Below are 24,947 nucleotides of genomic sequence, written 5' to 3' on the forward strand. Positions count from 1 at the left end.
AGTGAGGCTGGGTGCCTGTGGGAGGCTGGGGCAGGAATGAAGAGGGAGACGATGGGTCTGGGCTGAGCTGTGTAAGGGAGGAGGGGTGGGTGCGGGGACACTCAGAAGCCAGGTGGACAGGCCATAGGCCTCACAGACTGGAGGAATGCGGCTAGGGAAGGGCCCACAGAGTGGCCAATTATCCCTGAGATGGGGACCTGGGAGAAAGCAGGTTTTAGCGGAGATGCTGAGGCTGCTTTAGTATATGGTGGGTGTGAGGGGCAAAAAGGACACCCAGGGGTGTATCAAGAGGTCATGGGGGGCAGGCCAGGCGGCTCACACCTGTAATCCCAGCACTTTGTGAGGCCGAGGCGGGTGGATCACCTGAGGTCAGGAGTTCGAGACCAGCCTGGCCAAAATGGTGAAATCCCGTCTCTACTAAAACTACAAAAATTAGCTGGGCGTGGTGGTGCACACGCCTGTAGTCCCAGCTACTTGGGAGGCTGAGACAGAATTGCTTGAACCCGGGAGATGGAGGCTGCAGTGGGCCGAGATTGCACCACTGCACTCCAGCCTGGGCGAGACAGAGACTCTGTCTCAAAAAAAAAAAGAGGTCATAGGGGCTGGGCATAGTGGCTGTCACCTATAATCCTAGCAAATCCTAGCACTTTGGGAGGCCGAGGCAAGAAGATTGCCTGAGCCAAGGGGTTCAAGACCAGCCTGAGCAACATAAAATACAAAAAATACAAAAATTAGCTGGGTGTGGTGGTGTGCACCTATGGTCCCAGCTACTCAGGAGGCTGAGGTGGGAGGATCACTTGAGCCTGGGAGGTCAAGGCTGCAGTGAGCTGAGATTGCACCACTGCATTCCAGCTTGGGTGACAGAGCAAGACCCTATCTCAAAAAAGAAAAAAAAAAAAGAAGAAAATACTTATATTGGATATACTATGTGCCAGACATGATTACAAGCCCCTGATACATTCTCTAGATTTTACAGATGAGGAAAGGAGATCCAGAGACGTTAAATACTTGCCCAAGGTCACACAGAAAGTGCAACACTGGGATTTGAACAAGGTTTTGGTTGGGCATCTTTTCTTGTGGGAGCTCAGAAGTATCTGTTGTCTAGCTCTTTCTCAGCCTCCCATCCTTCTCAGTTCCTTACCTATGTCACAGTTGACTTTGAGCTAAAGTCATCTCAGGGCAGCTAGGTGCCTATGTGAGCTGGCGTCATTTCTCACTGTTTCTCCTTCCAAATACCTCCAGGAAAAAAAAGCAAGTCCTTTTCGGTCCAAGACATTAAAAAAGCCAGGCACAGTGGCTCATGCCTGTAATCCCAACACTTTGGGAGGCTGAGGCAGGAGGATTGCTTGAGCCTGGGAGTTGGAGACCAGCCTGGACATGTTAACATAGCAAGACCCCTCTACAGAAAATGTTAAAAATGAGCTGGGTGTGGTGGCGCATACTTGTAGTCCCAGTTACTCGGGAGGCTGAGGCAGGAAGATCGCTTGAGCCTAGGAGGTTGAGGCTGCAGTGAGTCATGATCACACCACTGGACTCCAGCCTGGGCTACAGATCAAGACCCTGTCCCAGGAGAAAAAAAAGGGCCAGGCACAGTGGCTCACGCCTGTAATTCCAGTACTTTGGGAGGCCGAAGCAGGCGGATCACGAGGTCAGGAGATCAAGACCATCCTGGCTAACATGGTGAAACCCCGTCTCTACTAAAAATACAGAAAATTAGCTGGGTGTAGTGGCACGCGCCTGTGATCCCAGCTACTCGGGAGGCTGAGGTAGGAGAATCACTTGAACCCAGGAGGCGGAGGTTGCAGTGAGCCGAGATCATGCCATTGCACTCCAGCCTGGGAGATAGAGCGAGACTCCGTCTCAAAAAAAAAAAAAAGAAAAGAAAAGAAAAAAAGTGTGTGCTAAAAAAATTCAACAGGTACTTAAGAGTGTATGGTGGAAAGTAAGTCTTTCTCCTACACTCAGACCATGAATGGATGTCTCAGGTCTTCTCAGGCACATTCGATGTATGCACCAGCCATATGCATGTGTGTGCCATTTACTTTTCACTCTACACAAGTAGTACCTAATATGGTGAGGTTGTTACGATTACAGACTTCAGAGGCAAAGTTCCTGGGTATAAATCTGAACTCCGTCACTCCCAAGCTAAGTGGCTTTGGGCAAGTGATTTCACCTCCCTGTGCCTCAGTTTGCTAGTCTGTACAATGGGATGGTAATAGCACCTACCTCATGGACTTGAGAAGTCAGCAACTTCATATCTGTAAAGCCCTTAGAGCTAGCAGTATGTGGCACTCAATAAAATGTTGACTAATGATGATTCTTACTTCTGTAATATGCTTTTTTTGTACCAATTATAAATATTAATATTTTAATGTCACTTTTTTTTTTTTTTTTTTTTTTTTTTTTGGAGACGGAGTCTCGCTCTGTCGCCCAGGCTGGAGTGCAGTGGCCGGATCTCAGCTCACTGCAAGCTCCGCCTCCGGGTTGACGCCATTCTCCGCCTCAGCCTCCCGAGTAGCTGGGACTACAGGCGCCCGCCGCCTCGCCGCTAGTTTTTGCATTTTTTTTTTTTTTTTTTTTTTTTTTTGTAGAGACGGGGTTTCACAGTGTTAGCCAGGATGGTCTCGATCTCCTGACCTCGTGATCCGCCCGCCTCGGCCTCCCAAAGTGCTGGGATTACAGGCTTGAGCCACCGCGCCCGGCCTTTAATGTCACTTTTCTATTATTCTTCTGTACCTTGCTTTTGTCACCAACACAGTGTAAGTCAGAGATAATTTCAGAGACACACAGTAGGTCTTTTTTCTTTTCTTTTTTCGTTTTTGAGACCAAGCCTCGCTCTGTCACCCAGGCTGGAGTGCAGTGGCACGATCTCAGCTCACTGCAACCTCCACCTCCTAGGTTCAAGCGATTCTTCTGCCTCAGCCTCCTGAGTAGCTGGGATTACAGGCACCTGCCACTGTGCCCGGCTCATTTTTGTATTTTTAGTAGAGACGTGGTTTCCCCGTGTTGGCCAGGCTGGTCCCGAACTTCAGACCTCAAATGATCCACCCGCCTCGGCCTCCCAAAGTGCTGGGATTACAGGCGTGAGCCACCACACCTAGCCACAATAGGTCTTATATCTTATGGTGCCTCCTCTGGGACACATGTCCCATAAATAATTTCAACATCCCCTGTTGATGATATGTGGGTGTTTTCCAGTATTTTGCTGGTACAACAATGCTGCAGCAAATATCTTGCGGTTTAAGATCTAATGAAGGGATCGAATGAGGCAGGAGTTCAAGACCGCACTGGGCAACATAGCAAGACCCTCCCTGTACAAAAAATTTATTTATTTATTTATTTATTTTTATTTTATTTTATTTTTTTTGAGATGGAGTCTGGCTCTGTCGCCTGGGCTGGAGTGCAGTGGCCGGATCTCAGCTCACTGCAAGCTCCGCCTCCCGGGTTTACGCCATTCTCCTGCCTCAGCCTCCCGAGTAGCTGGGACTACAGGCGCCCGCCACCTCGCCCGGCTAGTTTTTCGTATTTTTTTAGTAGAGACGGGGTTTCACAGTGTTAGCCAGGATGGTCTCGATCTCCTGACCTCGTGATCCGCCCGTCTCGGCCTCCCAAAGTGCTGGGATTACAGGCTTGAGCCACCGCGCCCGGCCACAAAAAATTTAAAAATTAGCCAGGTGTGGTGGAACACCAGCTATTCAGGAGGCTGCGGCAGGAGGATCACTCCAACCCAGATGTTTGGGACTAGCTTGGACAGTATGTGAGACCCCATCTCTGCTGGGTGTGGTGGCTCATGTCTGTAATTCCAGCACTTTGGGAGGCCGAGATGGGAGGATTATTTGAGGCCAGGAGTTTTAGACCAGACTGGTCAAAATGGTGAGACCCCATCTCTATTTTTTTTTTTTTTTAAAGATGATAAAAGGTCGGGTGCAATGACGCACATCTGTAATCCCAGCACTTTGGGAGGCTGAAGCGGGTGGATCGCTTGACGTCAGGAGTTCGAGACCAGCCTGGCCAACATGGTGAAACCTCATCTCTACTAAAAATACAAAAATTAGTCGGGTGTGGTGGCAGATGCCTGTAATCCCAGCTACTCAGGAGGCTGAGGCAGGAGAATTGCTTGAAATGGGGAGGTAGAAGTTGCAGTGAGCCGTGATGGCACCACTGCACTCCAGCCTGGGTGACAGAGTGAGACTCTGTCTCAAAAAAAAAAGAAGATGATGATGAAAAAGAAACCCCCATCTCCTAAAAAAAACAAAAATTAAAAATTAAACTAATTAACTGGACGTGGTGATTCGCATCTGTAGTTCCAGTTACTTGGGAGGCTGAGATGGGAGGATCACTTGAGCTGGGGAGTCCGAGGCTGCAGTAAGCAATGACTGCACCCCTCCACTCCAGCCTGGGTGAGAGAGTAAGACCCTGTTTCTAAAAAAATAAAATGAAATAAAAAATTAAAGGGCTCCTGTACATGGCTACCAAGGTTCCTCCCTTAGAAGATGTCACCGTTCCCTGGCCTGTGGGGGTGGGCCGGCGTGGGAAGGATAGACCGCCATCATCGGTTCATTTACATAAAACAACTATTATGTGCGGTGCCTGGCAGGGCTGGGGGACAGCAGAGGCAGAGAAAGCCATACACCCTGCCCTCATGGAGCTTGTGATCCAGTGGAAAAGAAATACCCATTTCCAGCCATGAGTGGCCTAGAGGGGCCAAGAGGTGGGATGAGGGCTGGTCATGTATCACAGAGAAGACCTAAGGGAAGGAAAGTGGTGGGCCCTGTTAAAAAGCATGGAATGGAATTCCAGAGGGCATTACTGAGCCTGCAGAGGTCTGGAGCATGCATGGGTCACGCCTGATCAAGGATATTCAAGTCGCTCCATGTGACCAGACTGGACCACAGAGGTCTAAGGGGGAGAGGGCAGATGAGCCAGATAGAATGACAGGGAGGAGAGTACGAGGGGCTCTGGAAACCGAGGGGCTTGGAAGTTTTCCTGAGGGCCTAGAGGGTCATGGAAGGTTCTAGAGCACTGGTTCTCATGGTGTTGTCTCCAGACCACTAGTATCAGCATCACCTAGGAACTTGCCAGAAATACAAATTATCAGGCCCCACTCCAGATCTACTGAATCAAAAATTCTGGAAGTAGCCAGGTACTCACTCAGGAGGCTGAGGTGGCAGGATCACAAGAGGCCAGAAATTCAAGGCTAACTTGAGATAGGGTATTGCTCTTTTGCCCAGGCTGAAATGCAGTGGTGTGATCACAGCTCACTGCATTTCCATGTATTTCAGAGCTCACTGCAGCCTCAAACTCCTGGGCTCAAGTGATCTTCCTGCCTCAACCTCCCAGGTAGCTAGGATCACAGGGATGGGCCACCACACTGGGCTAATTAAAAAAAAAAAAAAGTTAGCAACAGGGTCTCACCTTATTGCCCAGGCTGGTCTCAAGTGATCCTCCTACCTCAGCCTCCCAAAGTACTGGGATTACAGGTGTGCACCACCACAGCTGGTTTAATTTTTTTTTTTTTTTTGAGACAGGGTCTCATTCTGTTGCCCAGGCTGGAGTGCAGTGGAGGGATCTCGGCTCACTGCAACCTCTGCCTCCTGCGTTCAAGCAACTCCTGCCTCAGCCTCCCGAGTAGCTGGGATTACAGGTGCCCACCACCATGCCCGGCTAATTTTTGTATTTTTTGGTACAGACAAGGTTTTATGTTGGCCAGGCTGGCATCGAACTTCAGACCTCAAGTGATCTGCCTGCCTCAGCTTTCCAAAGTGCTGGGATTATAGGCATCAGCCAGTATGCCCAGCCAGAGACTCCATCTATAAAACAAAAACAAAAATTCAGGGTGTGATGCCCACCAACCTGGCTTCCCCAGCCCTTTAGGTGAGTCTAATGCATGCTCAAATTTGAAAAACACTGGGTTAAATGTCTAGTCTGGAGCTCATCAAAAAGTCATGGCCTGAATCCGTAACTATAAGGCATCAGAATGCAAATGAAAATTAATGAATATTTTACTCGAGCCAGGCACACTTCCCACAACCGTGTGAGATGGCTGTCCTTGTCCTGTTTTTTAGAGGATGGTAGCTAAGCAGCCGATTCATTCTCACAAGGTCTCTAGGAAACCACACTTTTTAAAGGAGTAATCTCACACTTTTTAAAGCTATAATCCCAGCACTTTGGTAGGCCGAGGTGGGTGGATCACCTGAGGTCAGGAGTTGGGACCAGCCTGGCCAACATGGTGAAACCCCGTCTCTACTAAAAATACAAAAAATAAATTAGCCAGGCGTGGTGGCGGGAGCCTATAATCCCAGCTACTCGGGAGGCTGAGGCAGGAGAATCGCTTGAATCCGGAGCGGGGGCGTGGAGGTTGCAGTGAGCCGAGATCGCGCCACTTCACACTTCACTCCAGACTGGGTGAAAGAGCGAAACTCCGTCTCAAAAAAAAAAAAAAAAAAGAATATTTGGGTAGAAGGACAAGTAGGGACGGTGCCTGCTGCCAGAATAACCAATAGAAACTCCTTGAAGGCCTTCCTGGCACAAACGTTGTCTCCAGCACCCTCTGCCGACCAGGCCCCGCGCTCTGAGTGCTGAGATTGCCGCCGGCCCTCGGTGTCTTAGGGCTTGCGCATTACCTTGGAGACAGCGTGAGTGGAGGGCGTGCCTCTGCAAAGGCGGAAGTCGGCTGTGGAAGTGTGGGCGGCCATTTTGAGACCGGGCAAGAGGGGCGGGACTGGTGCGGCCGAGTGACAGTTGACCGGTTTTAACCAAGTGACTGGTACCACGGGGCCGGGGAGAAAGAGCGGTGCCATCCTGGGGCGGGGGGATGCCGGGGACGGGGAGGAATTAGGAAGGGGAGGGGTGGGGGGAGGCGAGAAGGGGAGAGGCAGGGGAAAGAGGGGAGAGTCGTAGGAGCTGGCAGAGGAGAGAAAGGGGGAGCCGAACGTGAAGGGCGAAGGGCGGGGCGGGGTAGGAGAGTCGGGGTACAAAGCAGGCAGGTGTTAATGACATAGGAAGAAAGAGTAAGAAGTGGGTCAAGAAGGTGTCGCGGTACGAGGGGAAGGTGAGACTCAAGAAGGTGCCGGCTAAGAAGCTAGGGCCGGCGTGGACGGAGAAGGTGTGGGGCGAGGAAACAACGAAGGGCAAGGAAAGATCCCGAGGCGAAGAGACAGTCTTCATCGAGAAGGGGCAGGGCGAGGAGGAGGGGCGTGACCAGAGGGCGGGACGGGGCGAGGGGCCGGTGCGAGAAGAACCAATCGCCGAGAACCCGGGGAAGGGACGGGTCCATAAAGACCAGGTGAAGAAACAGGGGCGGGGCCGGGAGCGGAAGCAGAGCGAGGAGCAAGCCCTGGGCAAGAAACAGGAGCCCGGCCGAAAGCAAGAGCAGGGGCGGGGCCGGGAGCAGGGGCGGGGCCAGGAGCAAGAGCAGGGGCGGGGCCCGGAGAGGGGCAAGACCAGGCACAGTACCCAGCCCCTGGGCAGACCCCGAGCAAGGAGAAAGGGGCGATACCAAGAGAAGTGCGAGGGTAGGGCAAGAAGTTGGGGCAGAGCCGGGTGGAAGTACACGGGTGCGATCGCAGGCAGGGGCAGGACGGGGGAACACAAGAAGGGGGCTGTCAAAGCGAGAAACAGAAACCAAGATCAGGTGAAGAGCAAGAGTGGAATACAGAGAGGGGGCGGAACAAGGAGCAAGGTGGAGATAAAGTTAAAGGAAGAGACGTGGAGGCGGGGCGGAACGAGGTGCAGGAGCAGGAGTGTGGCCAGAAACATTAGTAGGGCTGGGGTCCGGAGCAATAGCAGAAGTGCGATCCCCACGAGGGTTCCCAGGCGCAAGAGCAGGGGCGGGACCAGGAGCAAGTGCAGAGGCGGAGCCAGGAGCAAGTGCAGAGGCGGAGCCAGGAACAAGAGCAGGGGCGGGGCTAAAAGTCCGTGCGGGAACAGGGCCAGGAGCAAGAGCAGGGGCGGGGCCAGGAGCAAGAGCCGGGGCGTGACCAGGAGCAAGGGCTGTGCGAGGCGCAGAAGCCAGGTGAAGTCTTAGAAGTGGGCTCCAGAGAGCTGTCCTGCGTGGGTGTTGACGCCTGAGTTCTCCAGGTTCTAGCCACATTATGTGCGGCCCAGCCATGTTCCCTGCCGGTCCTCGGTGGCCCGGAGTCCGAGTCTTGCAGATGCTGTGGGCCCTGCTGGCAGTGCTCCTGGCGTCGCAGAGGCTGTGGGCGATCAAAGATTTCGACGAATGCACCTGGAAGGTTGTCCTGAACGAGTTTAAGAGGGTAGGCGAGAATGGTGCGAGCGACCGCTTCTTTGAGCAAGAGCTCGTGGACACAGTAGGCAACTTGTTTCACATGCTGGTGGACTCACCCATCGACCCGAGGGAGGTAAGGGGACCAGGGTCAAGCGAACCAGAGGGATTTTGAACCCGCACTCCACTCATTTCTGAACATGCGGCCGAACCTCTCTTTGCAGAAATACCTGGGCTTCCCTTACTACCTGAAGATCAACTACTCCTGCGAGGAAAAGGTGAGTGGGTGCAGCACGGATAGGCTTATTCTATCAGCCTTGGTTTTCCCATCTCTAACATTTTTATTAATTTATTAATTATTTTATTTTTTTTGAGATGGAGTCTTGCTCTGTTGCCCAGGCTGGAGTGCAGTGGCGTGATCTCGGCTCACTGCAACCTCCGCCTCCCGGGTTCAAGCGATTCTCCTGCCTCGGCCTCCCAAGTAGTTGGGACTACAGGCGTGTGCCACCATGCGCGGCTAATTTTTGTATTTAGTAGAGACAGGGTTTCACCGCGTTGCCCAGGCTGGTCTCAAACTCCTGACCTCATGTGACCCACCTGCCTCAGCCTCCTAAAGTGCTGGGATTACAGGCATGAGCCACTGTGCCTGGCCCACATCTCAATATTTTAATAGTGGTAGCCCCATCCAACCCTGGTGGCTTTAAGGATTCAAGAAGGCTGTGTGCAGTTCCCAGTAACCCACCAAGCACCTAGTAGGTGCTCAAGTAAGCTGCTTTTTTGTTGCATTTTTTGTTTTGTTTTGTTTTGTTTTTTGAGGTGGAGTCTAGCTGTGTAGCCCAGGCTGGACTTCAGTGGCGCCATCTCGGCTCACTGCAATCTCCACCTCCCAGGTTCACACCATTCTCCTGCCTCAGCCTCCCGAGTAGCTGGGACTACAGGCACCTGCCACCATGCCCGGCTACTTTTTTGTATTTTTAGTAGAGACGGGGTTTCACCGTGTTAGCCAGGATGGTCTCAATCTCCTGACCTCGTAATCTGCCCTCCTCGGCCTCCCAAAATGCTGGGATGACAGGCGTGAGCCACCTTGCCCGGCCTTGTTTCATGTTTTTAAAGCTTTGAGTAGGAGTTTACCATATATATAATTCACACACCATAAAATTCATTATTATTATTATTATTATTATTATTTTGAGGCAGGGTCTCACTCTGTTACCCCATCTGGAGTGCAATGGCGAAATCACAGCTCACTGCAGCCTTGACCTCCTGGGCTCAAGTGAACCTTCTTCATCAGCCTCTTGAATAGCTGGGACTAATTGTGTGCCACCACACCACCATGGGAGGATCGCTTGTATCCAGAAGTTCAAGACTAGCCTAGGTCAATTTGGCTGGGCATGGTGGCTAACAAGTGTAGAAATGTTAAGGCAGGAGCATCATAATGAGCCTAGGAGGTTGAGGCTGCAGGGGGCTGTGATCATGCCACTACACTCCAGCCTGGGTGACAGAGCTAGCCTCTGTCTTTATTTTTATTAATTTATTTATTTTTGAGATGGAGTCTCACTTTGCTGTTGGGGTGATGAGACCCAACACCAGGTCATGGGGACAACAAAGTCCGGCGGAGTCAAAGTATTGAGAAAAAGACAGTTTGAGAGAGAGAAGTGGGACCAAAGAGCCATTGCTAGTGTATGGAGGCTGCGAAGGCCCGAGCTCTGGGAGCCCACGCTATTTATTGGTAATCCAACAAAGAAACAGGTGGTGAGAATGTGGGGGTCAAAAGGGCACATTGCATTAAGCACATGATTGACAGCTGTGATGGTTTAGCATTTGCTCTGCTACTTGAGATAATGGAGAGCAGGTTCTTTTAACTCAAGATACAATCAATCCTGGGAGCACAAGGAGCAAGAAGCCAGCAAGTCTAGACACATTCCAGAGCCACGAGCCCTGGATTCTATCCAAGCCACGAGGGATTTTTATGCCCTGGGCTTAGATTATGGTGCGTCAGGGTAGCCTTCCACCCTTTAGCACGTGGCTTGGCATTCCAAAGGCCACAAGCGGTTTTAGACCCTGGATCCTGGACATGTTCCAAGACTCTTTTACATTATGTCAGACATGCAAGCCCTGCCTCAGCTTCTCCTAACACTCTGTCGCCCAGGCTGGAGTGCAGTGGCACGATCTCGGCACACTGCAGTCTCTGCCTCCTGGGTTCAAGAGATTCTCCTGCCTCAGCCTCCTGAGTAGCAGGAATTAAAGTTTTTAATTTTGGTGAAGCCCAGTTTATCAATTTTTTTTCCTTTTTTTTTTTGCTTGTGTTTTTTGTGTCATTTACAAAGGCCTTGCCTAACTAAGGCAATGAAGACTTACTCATAATTTCTTCTAAGAGATTTTTAGTTTTAGCTCTTATATTTAGGTCTTTCATCCATTTTGAGTTAATTTTTGTATATGGTGTGAGGTCCAAGCTTTTACATGTGCATATCCAGTTGTCCCAGTACCATTTGGTGAGATGATTTTTTTTTTTTTTTTTTTTTTTTTTTTTTTTTTGGAGACAGAGTCTTCTTCTGCCACCCAGGCTGGAGTGCAGTGGCATGATCTCGGATCACTGCAGCCTATGCATTCTGGGTTCAAATGATTCTCCTGCCTCAGCTGCCCAAGTAGCTGGGACTACAGATGTGTGCCACCACGCCCGGCTAATTTTTGTATTTTTAGTAGAGACAGGGTTTCACCATGTTGGCCAGGCTGGTCTCAAACTCCTGAACTCAAGTGATCCACTGGCCTCAGCCTCCCAAAGTACTGGGATTACAGGCATGAGCCACCATGCCCGGCCTACACGGTTTTAATTACTGTAGCTTTGTAGTAAGTTTTCAAATGGGGAAGTTTGAGTCCTCCAACTTTGTTCCTCTTTTTCTAGATTGTCTTGGCTATAGTTAATTGTTTGGGTTCTGAAGCCAGGCACATAATAACTGTGTGTTCTCAGGCTAGTTACTTAACCTGTCTGTGCCAAAGTTTTCTCATCATTAACAAGGGTATGGTAATAATGATATAGTGATTAAATATGTGTAAAGCATGCATCGTGCCTGGCTCATAGAAAAGGCTCTGTGTGGAAATAATACCTTTTTCTATTCACTCAACACCCACTGTGAATTAGGCCCCCCCCTTTTATTTCAGATGATACAATGGTGAATAAAATGGTCAGGTTTTTCTTGTGGATTCAGTTGTCTGGGGAGGCAGATAATCAGCAAGTAAATGCATTAAAAATGAAATAATAGGTCAGGCGCGGTGGCTCACGCCTGTAATCCCAGCACTTTGGGAGGCTGAGGCGGGCAGATCACAAAGTCAGGAGATCAAGACCAGCCTGGCTAACCCGGTGAAACCCCATCTCTACTAAAATTACAAAAAATTAGCCGGGCGTGGTGGCAGGCGCCTGTAGTCCCACTTACTCGGGAGGCTGAGGCAGGAGAATGGTGTGAACCCGGGAGGCGGAGCTTGCAGTGAGTCAAGATCACACCACTGCACTCCAGCTTGGGTGACAGAGCAAGACTCTGTCAAAAAAAAAAAAAAGAAAAGAAATTTTATGTATTTTATATATATATATATATATATATATTTTTTTTTTTTTTTTTTTTTTTTTTTTTTTGAGATGGAGTTTCGCTCTTGTTGCCCAGGCTGGAGTGCAGTGGCACTATCACGGCTCACTACAACTTCCGCCTCCTGAGTTCAAGCGATTCTCCTGCCTCAGCCTCCCAGCTAGCTGAGATTACAGGCATACGCCACCACCCCGGCTAATTTTGTATTTTTAGTAGAGATGGGATTTCTCCATGTTGATCAGGCTGGTCTTGAACTCCCAACCTCAAGTGATCCGCCCACCTTGGCCTCCCAAAGTGCTGGGATTATAGGCATGAGCCACCACGCCTGGCCAATAATTTTATTTTTTTAGAGACAGGGTCCTGCGCTGTCATCCAGGCTGAAGTGCAGTGGGTCGATCATAGCTCATTGCAGCCTCCTGGGCCCAAGTTATCCTCCTGCCTCAGCCTCCCAAGTAGCAGGGACTACAGGCTTGAGCCATCACACCAGTGGACTTTCAATTAGACAGGGTCTCACTATGTTGCCTAAGGCTGGCATGAAAATTTCTGAGAGTAATATTAATAAATGCAAATAATAAAATGAGGTGATATGTTAGAAGGGGGGGCACTGTTTTAGTGGGCATGGTTGGAGAAGGTCACTTTGGAAAGGCTTGAGCAGAGATGCTCAAATGATGAATGAATGATCAAATGATGAATGATCAAACAATGAAAAGTGGGGACTATTACGAGAGCCAGGCAAAGCATTCTAGTCTGAGGGAAGAGCCAGCACGATTGCCCAGAGGTAGGAAAGAGGTCAGCATGTGTTAGAAACTATGAAGAGGACTTTGTGGCTGGAGCAGAGTGAGTGAGAGGGAGTGTGGGAGGAGAGGTCAGGGAGGTGATGGGGGAAGGTTTTTTAGGCTTGATTGGCCATGGTGAGGACTTGGGTTTTACTCTGAGACAGAGCCTGAGTAAATGTAGAGGAGGGATGGGATCTGATTCCAGGCTTCACTGGCTCCCTCCTGTTGTTTGGAGGCAGGGCAGGAGCAGGGAGACAAGGAAGAGGCTGCTGCATTGCCCAGGCAGGAGATGACAGGGACAGGACCAGGGTGCTAGCGGCTACTGTCATCTTCACAGGAAGGAGGTCCCTACCCCGACTAGCACCACCTCCTGGAATAGGAACTCAGGCAGGGCCAGGGACCAGTGTAGTTGACAGGATTGAAATGAGCCTGGTGCTGGGTGTGGTGACTCATACCTGTAATCCCAGCACTTTGGGAGGCCGGGGAGAGAAGATTGCTTGAGCCCAAGAATTCAAGACCAACCTGGACAGCATAGGAGACCCTGTCTCTGCAAAAAAATCAAAAAATTGGGCCGGGCATGGTGGCTCATGCCTGTAATCCCAGCACTTTGGGAGGCCAGGGTGGGTGGATCACCTGAGGGCAGGAGTTCGAGACCAGCCTGACCAACATGGTGAAACCCCATCTCTCGGCCAGGCGCGGTGGCTCAAGCCTGTAATCCCAGCACTTTGGGAGGCCGAGACGGGCGGATCATGAGGTCAGGAGATCGAGACCATCCTGGCTAACACGGTGAAACCCCGTCTCTACTAAAAATACAAAAACTAGCCGGGCGAGGTGGCGGGCGCCTGTAGTCCCAGCTACTCAGGAGGCTGAGGCAGGAGAATGGCCTAAACCCAGGAGGCGGAGCTTGCAGTGAGCTAAGATCCGGCCACTGCACTCCAGTCTGGGCGACAGAGCGAGACTCCGCCTCAAAAAAAAAAAAAAAAAGAAACCCCATCTCTACTAAAAATGCAAAAATTAGCCGGGCATGGTGGCACATGCCTGTAATCCCAGCTACTCGGGAGGCTGAGGCAGGAGAATCGCCTGAACCTGGGAGGTGGAGGGTGCAGTGAACTGAGATGGTGCCATTGTACTCCAGCCTGGGCAACAAGTGCGAAACTCCATCTTGAAAGAAAAAAAAAAATCTAAAAATTAACCAGGTGTGGTAGTGGTACATGTAGTCCCAGCTATTTGGGAGGCTGAGGCAAGAGGATTGCTGAAGTCTGGGAGAGGTGGAGGTCACAGTGAGCTGTGATGGCACCACTGTACTGCAGGCTGGGCAACAGAGCAAGACCTTATCTTAAAAAAAAAAAAAAAAAACCAGGTGCAGTGGCTTACACCTGTAATCCTAGCACTTTAGGAGGCTGAGGCTGGAGGATTGCTTGAGGCCAAGAGTTCAAGACCAACCTGGCCAACATAGCAAGACCCTGTCCCATGTAAAAAAAAAAAAAAATTAAAGAAATAAATAAATTACAGAAATAGCCAGCCTGGGCAACATAGTAGACTCTGTCCCTACAAAAATTAAACCATTTTCAAAGAAAGAAAAAGAGGCCAGGCACGGTGGCTCATGCCTGTAATCCTAGCACTTTGGGAGGCCGAAGCAGGCAGATCAGTTGAGATCAGGAGTTTAAGACCAGCCTGGCCAACATGGTGAAACCTCGTCTTTACTAAAAATACAAAAAGTAGCCGGGCGTGGTGGTGCACACGTGTAGTCCCAGCTACTCAGGAGGCAGAGGCAGGAGAATCACTTGAACCCAGGAGACAGAGGCTGCAGTGAGCCAAGATCATGCCACTGCACTCTAGCCTGGGCGGCAGAGTGAGACGCCTTCTTAAAAAAAAAAAAGGAAAAGGAGCCTGGCAAAGAAAGTCAGCCCTCTGGATGAAGTGCTGTGCATAGGCGACTGGATCTGGTAAATCCCTCGCCCTGGTCCCACAGCGACCAAGGCCTCCCCTTTGTGGCCTGAGTGCCGCCTTCTCTCAGGGACGCCTCTTAATCTTCACTGGTGCTGGTCCGCGTGCCTGAAACATCCTTCTCCTCTTCTCTCATCTCCACTCTAAGCGCTCCCCACCCTTTTCTATCCAGCCAGGATCGCACATCCCTGGGAGGCTGTCCAGGCATGCCCTGTCACCCTCATCCTCAGTTCCTTCCTGTATAACTACCCCATCCCACCCTCACCCCAAGCTCCAGGCCCAGAACCTGGCTGTCCTCTGACTTGCATAGGTGGCAGAAAGTCTGCTGCAGAGAGGGTGGAAGCCCACCTCAAGAGTGAGACTGGGGGTCGGATGAGATGGCTCAAGCCTTTAATGCCAGTACTTTGGGAGGCCAAGGTGGGAGGCTCACTTGAGACCAGGAGTCCAAGACCAGCCTAGGCAATGTAGTGAGACCTCATCTCTCTCTTTTTTTTTTTTTTTTTTTTTAAGCTGGAACTGGGAATTCCTGGAGTGGAAAGCAGCACCCTAGGTGCCACATCCCTCCCACCTTCCCAGCATCCCTCCCACCTGCACAGTTTTGCTCATCCCATGCTGTCCTTCCCTATGTATTCCCTACATGCACATTCTGTCTGCAGACACTGGCTCTGGAGTCATCTCCTCCAGGAAGGCCTCCGACTCCCTCCACAGCCCCTTACCCCTCTGCCCCCTCCTAGGCTGGCCCATCCCCCATCCAGGCCCCAAACCTAGACTGTGTCCTCTGACCATCACATGGTGGACAGTGTGCTGCCCCCGGCCAGCCCAGGAGACAGGCTGTTCGAGGTGGGCTTAAGGCAGGGGGCACCCAGAGGCTACCATAAGGACACACTTGTGGGGCCATCTCACCCTCAGCACTCTGAGGACCTGGTGCGCATGGGCCACCTGACGGGGCTAAAGCCCATGGTGCTGGTCACCTTCCAGTCGCCAGTCAACTTCTACCGCTGGAAGATAGAGCAGCTACAGATCCAGATGGAGGCTGCCCCCTTCCGCAGCAAAGGTGGGCCTGGGGGAGGCTGGAGGGGTCACAGTCTGGCAGGGGTTTGGGGTTTGCTGGGGGCCCCCGTGGGGCCATGATCTGAGGAGGGTATGTGGGGGGGCAGGAGCTCAGCACATTCCATGGCCTAGATGGGGTCACACAGAGGCCCCAGTGGGACCCATGGCATGGAGGCGGGTATGGGGAGTTGTGGGGAGATCCCAGTGTGGTCTGGGGCCTGGAACCGGCCATTGGGAGGTCCCAGCAGTTTCAGTGCCCAGGGCCTCCCTGCAGAGCCATGCATGGCAGAGGAAGTGTGTGGCATGAGCTGGTACACGCCCATGCCTATCAAGAATGGCAGTGTGGTCATGCGTGTGGACGTCAGCAGCAATGGCCTGGGGACCTTCATTCCAGATAAAAGGTATCCTTTCCCAAGCTGGGGGCCAGGGTGGACTCCAGGGGAATTCCTCACCCCCGGCTCCCCAGAGGAGCCAGTGGGAGATCCAAGGGAGAGAATGGGGAGAGAGGCAGCTGCGAGCTGTGGAACCCCTGACACTGGGACCTCACCTGCGCCTGTCCTGCACCTGCTGCTAGGTTCCAGGTGAATATCAATGGCTTCCTGAAGAGAAACCAGGACAATAACATCCAATTCACTGTGGGAGATGAGGTGAGGGAATCTGGGCAGGGGAAAAAGACAATGGTCTGGGCCTTAGGCTGACGCCCTGGTTACTTCCCAGATAAGCAGCAGATCCCATTTAGGGAGCACCAACTTCATGCCAGGCCCCATATGAAGATTCCATTAATCTCCCCAGTGATTCTGAGGGGACATACTCTCACATACTCCATTATAAAGAGGAGAAAACTGAGGTCCCAAAGGGATGGAACCATTTTCCCATAGTCCCTCAGCATGGAAGGAGACTTGAAGTTATCTGCCTATCTGCCTGACTCCTGTACATACCTGTACACACACACACACACACACACACACACACACACACATATACACATATGTTTTTGTTTTTTTTTGAAACAGGGCCTCGCTCTGTCATCCAGGCTGGAGTGCAGTGCTGCAATCATGGCTCACTGTAGACTTGACCTCCTGGGCTCAAGCAATACTCCCACTTCAGCCTCCTGAGTAGCTGGGACCACAGGCATGTACCACCATATCCAGCTAAGTTTTTAATTATTAGTTAATTATTGTTTTTGAGCCAGAGTCTTGCTCTGTCCCCCAGGCTAGAGCGCAGTGGTATGATCTCGCCTCATTGCAACCTCCACCTCCTGGGTTCAAGCAATTCTCCTGCCTCAGCCTCCCAAGTAGCTGGGATTACAGGTCCCCATCACCACGCCAGGCTAATAATTTTTTTTTTTTTTTTTGTAGAGACGAGGCCTCACTCTGTCATCCAGGCTGGAGTGCAGGGGAGTGACCTCATCAGGCTCAGGTGATACTCTCCCCTCAGTTTTTGTATTTTCAGTAGAGGCAGGGTTTTACCATGTTGCCAGGGTTGGCTGAAGTGATCCGCCCACCTCGGTCTCCCAAAGTGCTAGGACTACAGGCGTGAGCCACTGCGCCCAGCCCATGCCCATATTACTTTTTTTTTTTTTTTTTTGAGGCAGAGTTTCGCTTTTGTTGCCCAGGCTGGAGTGCAGTGGTGTAATCCTGGCTCACCGCAACCTCTGCCTCCCGGGTTCAAGCGATTCTCCTACCTCAGCCTGCTGAGTAACTGGGATTATAGGCACATGCCGCCACACCCAGCTAATTTTTTTTATTTTTATTTTTATTAGAGATGGGGTTTCTTCATACTGGCAGGCTGATCTGGAACTCCCGACCTCAAGTGATCCACCCGCCTCAGCCTCCCAAAGTGCTGGGATTACAGGCGTGAGCCACCACGCCTGGCCTTATACCCATATTCTTAATCCCGATGCATTCACCCATTCATTCATGCTGTCACTCAGCAGGCATTTACTGAGCACACGTTGTTGAATCATGGGGACACAGCAGTGAACCCACAGACCCAAATCTCTGCCCTCCTGGAGCTGTCACTGTAGTAGGGGAGACAGATGGCAACCCGCAAACTGGTAAATGTGAAAATCAAGTGAATTCCGTAGTAGGTAAAGGGCGGTAAGTGCTCTGGAGAGAAACGGAACGCGACAGCAGGAGTTGGGTCTGTGCAGAAGGAGAGTGCAATGTTTAATACGATGGTCAAGAAAGGCCTCATTGAGAAGTTTAAGCTTCCAAGGAGAGAATCACATGGATACTAGGGGAAGAGCATTTCATCAGGAGAAGCAGAGGCCCTGAAGTGGGTGTGTGCCTGGGAGGTCTGAGAAGCAGAGAAGAGGCCATGTGGCTGGGAGAGAGGGGGTGAAGGGGAGAATGGTAAGGAATGAGGTCAAAGAAGTGAGAAGGACAAATTGCGTGGGGCCTTGTGGGTCCAGGTCAGGCCTTGGAGCCTCAGGAGAGCGGCGGGAGTGTTGGCATCCCTCCTGTCCCTCCCTGGCAGCTCTTCGACCTGATGCCCTGGTACTTTGTGGGTATCTCATCGAGGCCCTTGTGGCACACTGTGGACCAGTCACCTGTGCTCATCCTGGGAGGCATTCCCAATGAGAAGTACGTCCTAATGACTGACACCAGCTTCAAGGACTTCTCTCTAGTGGAGGTGAATGGTGTGGGGCAGATGGTGGGCGGGGCCTCTTGGAGGGAGCTGGGCCTCAGCCTCTGGAATAGGGTGGGGGCCTGGGGCTCTAGAATAGGTCCCCAAAGATACATCAGTCGCCATGAGAGGCAGATAGCACACGATTCTACAGCCAGAGGGCCTAGGTTCAAATCCTGGTTCTGCCGCCACCTGGCTGCCTGACCCTGGACTTGGCAGTTCAACGACCCGGTCCTCAGATTCCCATTTGTAACATGGTAGTAATACTTATATTTACTTCATAGGATTATTGTGAGGATGATGTAAGTTAATAGTTTCCAGCCGAGTGCAGAGGCTCATGCCTATAATCCCAGCACTTTGGGAGGCTGAGGTAGGAGAACCACTTGAGAGCAGGAGTGTGAGACCAGCCTGGACAACATAGTGAGACCCCATCGCTACCAAAAATACAAAACTTAGCCGGGGTGGTGGCATGAGTCTGTAGTCTCAGCTGCTCAGAAGGCTGAGGCAGGAGGATTGCTTGAGCCTGGGACTTTGAGGCTGCAGTGAGCTATGATCATATCATTGCACTCCAGCCTGGGAGACAGATCGAGACCCTGTCTCAAAAAAAAAAAAAAAGGTAATATAATAGCTTCCATAACCAATGGTATATGTGTGCCATTACCTTCTCCACTCTGGAAAATTCTGCATTGCAATATACATCTCTGCCCAAGGGTTTCCTATTAGGCATTGAGAGCCTATATTATCCCAGAATAGGGAGGGAGTGTCTGAAGTAAGGATCTTTTGGCTTCAGCGGCAGAAATATGTTGGAATTAGTGCAGCTACAGGCAGAATGCCAAGCCGGGTTGGTTTACCCAGAGAACCGGTTTACCCAGAGAACAGAGAACCGTGCACAGCCTTGTTCTTGTTCTCTAACCATGGGGATTTCTCCCTGATGGTCTCATCTTGTTGTCTCCTGTCTTCCCCACTCCTGTCTCTCCCCACCACTCCCTTCCACACTGCCCCCAGGAAACATCCTCCCCCTGCACAGCTCGCTTCACCTTTGTTGGTTGGGGTCCAGGTATAGATGCTATAACAAAGAGACCCTGGAAGAGAATTACTGAAATAGAGACTGTTGCTCATTTTATCTTTTTCTTTTTCTTTTTTTCTTTGTTTTTGAGACAGAGTCTTGCTCTGTTGCCCAGGCTGGAGTGCGGTGGTGCAATCTCGGCTTACTGCCACCTCCGCCTCCCAGGTTCAGGTGATTCTTCTGCCTCAGCCTCTCGAGTAGCTGGGATTAGAGGCACCCACCACCGCAACTGGATAATTTTTGTATTTTTAGTAGAGATGGGGTTTTGCCATGTTGGCCAGGCTGGTCTCAAACTCCTGACAAATGATCTACCCGCCTTGGCCTCCCAAAGTGTTGAGATTACAGGTGTGAGCCACCGCACCTGGCTGTTGCTCATTCTTGTAACAGTCCAGAGGTGAAGAACCTTGTTCCTTCCATTTTCTCACTTCACCATCCCCTGGGCTCGAGGTGTTGACCTCTGTATGACGGCAGCCACTGGGAAAGGGGAGGAGTAGAAGTAGAGGGCAGCCATTTTCTTTTTTTTTTTTTTTTTTTGAGACGGAGTCTTGCTTTGTCGCCCAGGTGGAGTGCAGTGACCGGATCTCAGCTCACTGCAAGCTCCGCCTCCCAGGTTTACGCCATTCTCCTGCCTCAGCCTCCCAAGTAGCTGGGACTACATGCGCCCGCCACCTTGCCTGGCTAGTTTTTTTTGTTTTGTATTTTTAGTAGGGACGGGGTTTCACCATATTAGCCAGGATGGTCTCGATCTCCTGACCTCGTGATCTGCCCGTCTCGGCCTCCCAAAGTGCTGGGATTACAGGCTTGAGCCACCACGCCCGGCCCAAGCCATTTTCTTTTAAGCAAGCTTCACTTCCACTGACATTCCACTAGTGAGAAGGGGTCACCTGGCTACATCCAACTGCAGGGGACACTGGGTGGTACATGCCCAGCTAAACTCAATCACCAAAAAATATGGGGAAATGGGTTTGAGAGCTTCGCTAGCCATCTCCTCAAAGTGGAGAAGAAAATGTACTGGTTCACGAGACCAAAAAATTCGAGACTTTAGGCTCTGCTTGGCCCAGGATTTCAAACAGGATCACTGAGACGGGGTTTCTTGCCTCATCTCTTGGATCACATTCCTCCGTTTTTTGTTTGTTTTTTGAGATGGAGTTTCACTCTTGTCACGCAGGCTGGAGTGCAGTGGTGCAATCTTGGCTCACTGCAACCTCTGCCTCCCGGGTTCAAGCGATTCTCTTGCCTCAGCCTCCCAAGTAGCTGGGATTACAGGCGTGTGTCACCACCTCCAGCTAATTTTTTGTATTTTTAGTAGAAACAGGGTTTCACCATGTTAGCCAGGCTGATTTTGAACTGGCCTCAAGCAATCCACCTGTCTCAGCCTCCCAAAGTGCTAGGATTACTGGTGCTCGGCCACATTCCTCTGTATTGACTTGGTGCTCAAAACAGTCCTATTGGCTGGGTGCGGTGGCTCAGGCCTGTAATCCCAACATTTTGGGAAGCCAAGGTGAGCAGATCACTTGAGCCTAGGAGTTTGAGACCAGACTGGCCAACATGGTGAAACCCCATCTCTACCAAAAATATAAAAATTAGCCAGGCATGGTGGTGGGCGCCTGTAATCCCAGCTACTTGGGAGGCTGAGGCAGAAGAATCGCTTGAGCCCGAGAGGCAGAGGTTGCAGTGAGCCAAGATTGCACCACTGCACTCCAGCCTGCGTGACAGAGTGAGACCCTGTCTCAAAAACAAAAAACAGTCCTGTTTTCTGGAACTGAAGACTACAGAGGCTGCGTCTTCTGCAGCCCACAGTCAGTGGGAAAGATCTTTCCCAAGAATCCCCACATCCCCAAAGTCACAAGATTCCTTCCACTTGGTACAGCTCAGGTCCCTACCACCCCAACAAAAGCAACACAGTCACCATGCCCAACATGATGCCTAGTGAATTAAATGAGTCGGAACTTTCCAGTGAGGCTGAGGTGGGAGGACTGCTTGAAGCCAGGAGTTCAAGACCAGGGCAACGTAGCGAGACTGTCATCTATACAGTTATTTATTTTAATTAGCTGGGGGTGGTGGCAAGCACCTGTAGTCCCAGCTACTCGGGAGGCTGAGGTGGGAGGATTGCTTGAGCCCAGGAGTTCAAGACCAGCCTGGGTAACATAGCGAGACCTCACCTCTACAAAAATAAAAATTAAAAAATTAGGCATGGTGGTGAGCACCTGTCGTCCCAACTACTCGGGAGACTGAGGTGGGAGGATCGTTTGAGCCCAGGAGTTTGAAGTGCAGTGAGCTGTGATCATACCACTGCACTCCAGCCTGGGTGACAGAGCCAGATCCAGTCTTTAAAAAAAAAAAAAAAAAAAAAAGTCCCTTGGGGAGAGCATAGGATGTTGTATCCATGTAGGTGTAACCCTGACTGTAGCCAGGGGCACAAGGACCACTAAGGACCGTTGAGCATGCTGTGCACTGCCCACTCCAGGGGGCACAGGAAGCCTGAACTGGCTCAGGCCTGGGTCACCTCCTGCTCTGGTCCATATGGGGGAGGTTTGGCTACCGAGTTGTTGCTGCGGGGTGAGCAGGGAGAGCACTCTGGGGCAGCTGTCAGAGCAGGAGCTTCCCCCCAAGTCAGGACATGGGGGCTGAGGCCAAGGCCACCTGCTCACCACTGGCCTCTGCTCCCCTGCAGCTGAGCATTGACAGTTGCTGGGTGGGCTCCTTCTACTGCCCCCAATCTGGCTTCACGGCCACCATCTATGACACTATTGCCACCGAGAGCACCCTCTTCATTCGGCAGAACCAGCTGGTCTACTATTTTACAGGCACCTATACCACACTTTATGAGAGAAACCGCGGCAGTGGTGAGTGGGCTGTGACAGGACCCACGCCTGGGGAGGGCACCCCGGTGAACCCCTCCACAGAAGGTACCTGGGGCTGGCATTGCTGTGGTGAGGCCGCAGGGAAGGAACTTGCTAAGGTCCCGACCACCCCTGCCCACCCCGAATGGACTTCCCTTGCCCCCTCTTTTTTTTTTTTTTTTTTTTTTTTTGCTGGGATGAGGCTTCCACCCAGACTTCCTGGGAATTGTGAGCAACTGTGAGAAGAGGGGGTGTGAGAGTAAAGGGAGGTAGAGGCAGACACATGCGTGTGCCCACACAGGGTGGCAGAAGGACATGCCGAGAGAGACCAGATGGGGAGAAAGAGGGAGAGGGGCATGGCAAGTCAGAAAGAGCAGAAGGAGAGAGAGAAACAGATGGGCAAAGCCTCAAGGGAAACTCATCGGAGACAAAAAAGAGAGGCTAGGCACAGTGGCTCAGGAGGCTGATGGGAGCGGGTATTGCATGAGCCCAGGGGTTTGAGACTACAGTGAGCTATGATCACACCACTGCACTCCAGCCTGGGTGACAGAGCAAGACCCTGTTTCAAAAAAAAAAAAAAAAAAAGGCTGGGCGCGGTGGCTCATGCCTGTAATCCCAGCACTCTGGGAGGCCGAGGCGGGTGGATCACTTAAAGTCAGGAGTTCAAGACAAGCCTGGCCAACCTGGTGAAACCCCATCTCTACTAAAAATACAAAAATTAGCTGGGCATAGTCGGCCGGGTGCGGTGGCTCACGCTTGTAATCCCAGCACTTTGGGAGGCCAAGGCGGGCAGATCACGAGGTCAGGAGATGGAGACCATCCTGGCTAACATGGTGAAACCCCGTCTCTGCTAAAAATACCAAAAATTAGCCAGGCGTGGTGGTGGGCGCCTGTGGTCCCAGCTATTTGGGAGGCTGAGGCCGGAGAATGGCGTGAACCCGGGAGGCGGAGGTTGCAGTGAGCCGAGATCGCGCCACTGTACTCCAGCCTGGGCGACAGAGCCAGACTCTATCTCAAAAAAAAAAAAAAAAAGAATAAGCGAGAGAGATGAAAAAGTGAGACTATTGATTCAATTTAATCTTTTAAATGATACCATGGCTGGGTGCAGTGGCTCACACCTGTAACCTCAGCACTTTGGGAGGCCGAGGCAGGTGGATCACGAGGTCAGGAGTTCGAGACCAGCATGGCTAACACGGTGAAACCCTATCTCTACTAAAAATACAAAAAATTAGCAAAATTAGCTGGGCATGGTGGCACGTGCCTGTAATCCCAGCTACTTGGGAGGCTGAGGTTGCAGTGAGCCAAGATCGCGCCCCTGCACTCCAGCCTGGGTGACAGAGCGAGATGCCATCTCAAAAGAAAAAAAGCTGGGCACGGTGGCTCACACCTGTAATCCCAGCACTTTGGGAGGCTGAGGCGGGCAGATCATGAGGTCAGGAGTTTGAGACCAGCCTGGCCAATGTGTTGAAACCCCGTCTCTACTAAAAAATACAAAAATTAGCTGGGTGTGGTGGCGGGCGCCTGTACTCCCAGCTACTCGGGAGGCTGAGGCAGGAGAATTGCTTGTACTCAGGAGGTGGGGCTGCCGGGAGCCAAGATAGCGCCACTGCGCTCCAGCCTGGGGAACACAGTGAGACTCTGTCTCAAAAAAAAAAAAAAAAAAAAAAGATGCCAAAGCTCTCCTGTTTCTTCCAGTTTTTCCCGCCATCTCAGAACTGTCAGTTTCCAGAGTCACCAGAAATTGGACTGTAACTTATATTTCATAAGTAAATGCGTGTTCCCAGCAGCTTTGCTTTCTTTCTTAGGGCACTTTGACAGTGGGAGGAACCAAATTCAAATTGACTTAAGCCAAAGAAAGAGGTGTTTATTGGCTTCCGTGGCTGAAAAGCCCAGGAGCATGTTGGTTTCAGGAATGGCTGCACCAGGGGGTCACTGTCACGGTTAGACAGTCACCTCCTTGTGCATGCCACGGTGACTCTGGCCCCTGCCCAGCAACTGTAGACTTGTATGCCCCTCAGTAGCCCCAGAAAAGCGCATCTTGTTGCTGATTGCAAGCTGATATTGCCTCTGATTTGGCCAGCTTGGTCACATGGTAATCATTGTGGCCAAGGGAAGTGTCAGCCCAATCTGACCCTCATGGACAGAGTGTGAGCAAAGGAGGATTTTCTCAAAGGCAGCGGGTGCCCTCTGCCAGGTGCTCCCTGACACCACACTGAACAGGTGCTGCAGCAAGACAGGACAGATAACAGGCTCACTAAAGCCAGGGAACTGTGGGCTGGGCGGGGGCCCCAGATCCAACCACCTGGGTCTGAGGCCCCATGCTGGTCTCCCTAGGCAGCTGGGTTCGTGTCCTGGCCAGCGAGTGCATCAAGAAGCTGTGCCCTGTGTATTTCCATAGCAATGGCTCTGAGTACATAATGGCCCTCACCACCGGCAAGCATGAGGGTTTTGTACACTTCGGGACCATCAGAGGTAAGGGTGTGGGCCTCTGGCAGCCCCAGGGACCCCTCCATACCCTCTCACCTCCAAGGATTCTAACCTTGGGACCTCACTCGTCACCATGTGCCCTGAGGAGGGCCCCCAGGCTGAGGGTGGTGATGGTGGTGGTGGAGGGATGCGTTTGTAGGGGTAGGGCTTGGGGGTATGTTATGTATCTTTCATGATGTACTTGGTTTGAAAGCACAGAAGATCTGGGCACGGTGGCTCATGCCTGTAATCCCAGCACTTTGGGAGGCTGAGGCAGGCAGATCACTTGAGGTCAGGAGTTCAAGAACATCCTGGCCAACATGGTGAAACCCCATATCTACTAAAAATACAAAAATTAGCTGGGCG

General features: G+C 51.4%; 1 protein-coding gene across 6 annotated transcripts in view; it reads left to right on the top strand.

The window, feature by feature from the left end:
• Positions 1–6,359: 6,359 nt before the first annotated feature.
• Positions 6,360–24,947, top strand: part of CATSPERG (cation channel sperm associated auxiliary subunit gamma) — a 34,262-nt gene continuing 15,674 nt past the window's right edge. For 2 of the 6 annotated variants that reach the window (XM_033226074.1, XM_033226078.1), the window contains exons 1-9: positions 6,360–6,766; positions 8,080–8,363; positions 8,452–8,505; positions 15,438–15,582; positions 15,853–15,979; positions 16,153–16,225; positions 18,057–18,212; positions 21,947–22,118; positions 24,450–24,587. In XM_033226074.1, coding sequence (XP_033081965.1) covers positions 8,094–8,363; positions 8,452–8,505; positions 15,438–15,582; positions 15,853–15,979; positions 16,153–16,225; positions 18,057–18,212; positions 21,947–22,118; positions 24,450–24,587 — 1,135 coding nt within the window. In that variant the 5' untranslated portion in view covers positions 6,360–6,766; positions 8,080–8,093. Of the gene's footprint in view, positions 6,767–6,891; positions 7,052–7,239; positions 8,364–8,451; positions 8,506–15,437; positions 15,583–15,852; positions 15,980–16,152; positions 16,226–18,056; positions 18,213–21,946; positions 22,119–24,449; positions 24,588–24,947 lie in introns of those variants that run through there. The other 4 variants (XM_033226076.1, XM_033226077.1, XM_033226079.1 and 1 more) reach the window with 4 other exon arrangements.

Source organism: Trachypithecus francoisi, unplaced genomic scaffold, assembly GCF_009764315.1.
Source record: "Trachypithecus francoisi isolate TF-2019V2 unplaced genomic scaffold, Tfra_2.0 Lachesis_group12, whole genome shotgun sequence".
NCBI classification, from domain to species: domain Eukaryota; kingdom Metazoa; phylum Chordata; class Mammalia; order Primates; family Cercopithecidae; genus Trachypithecus; species Trachypithecus francoisi.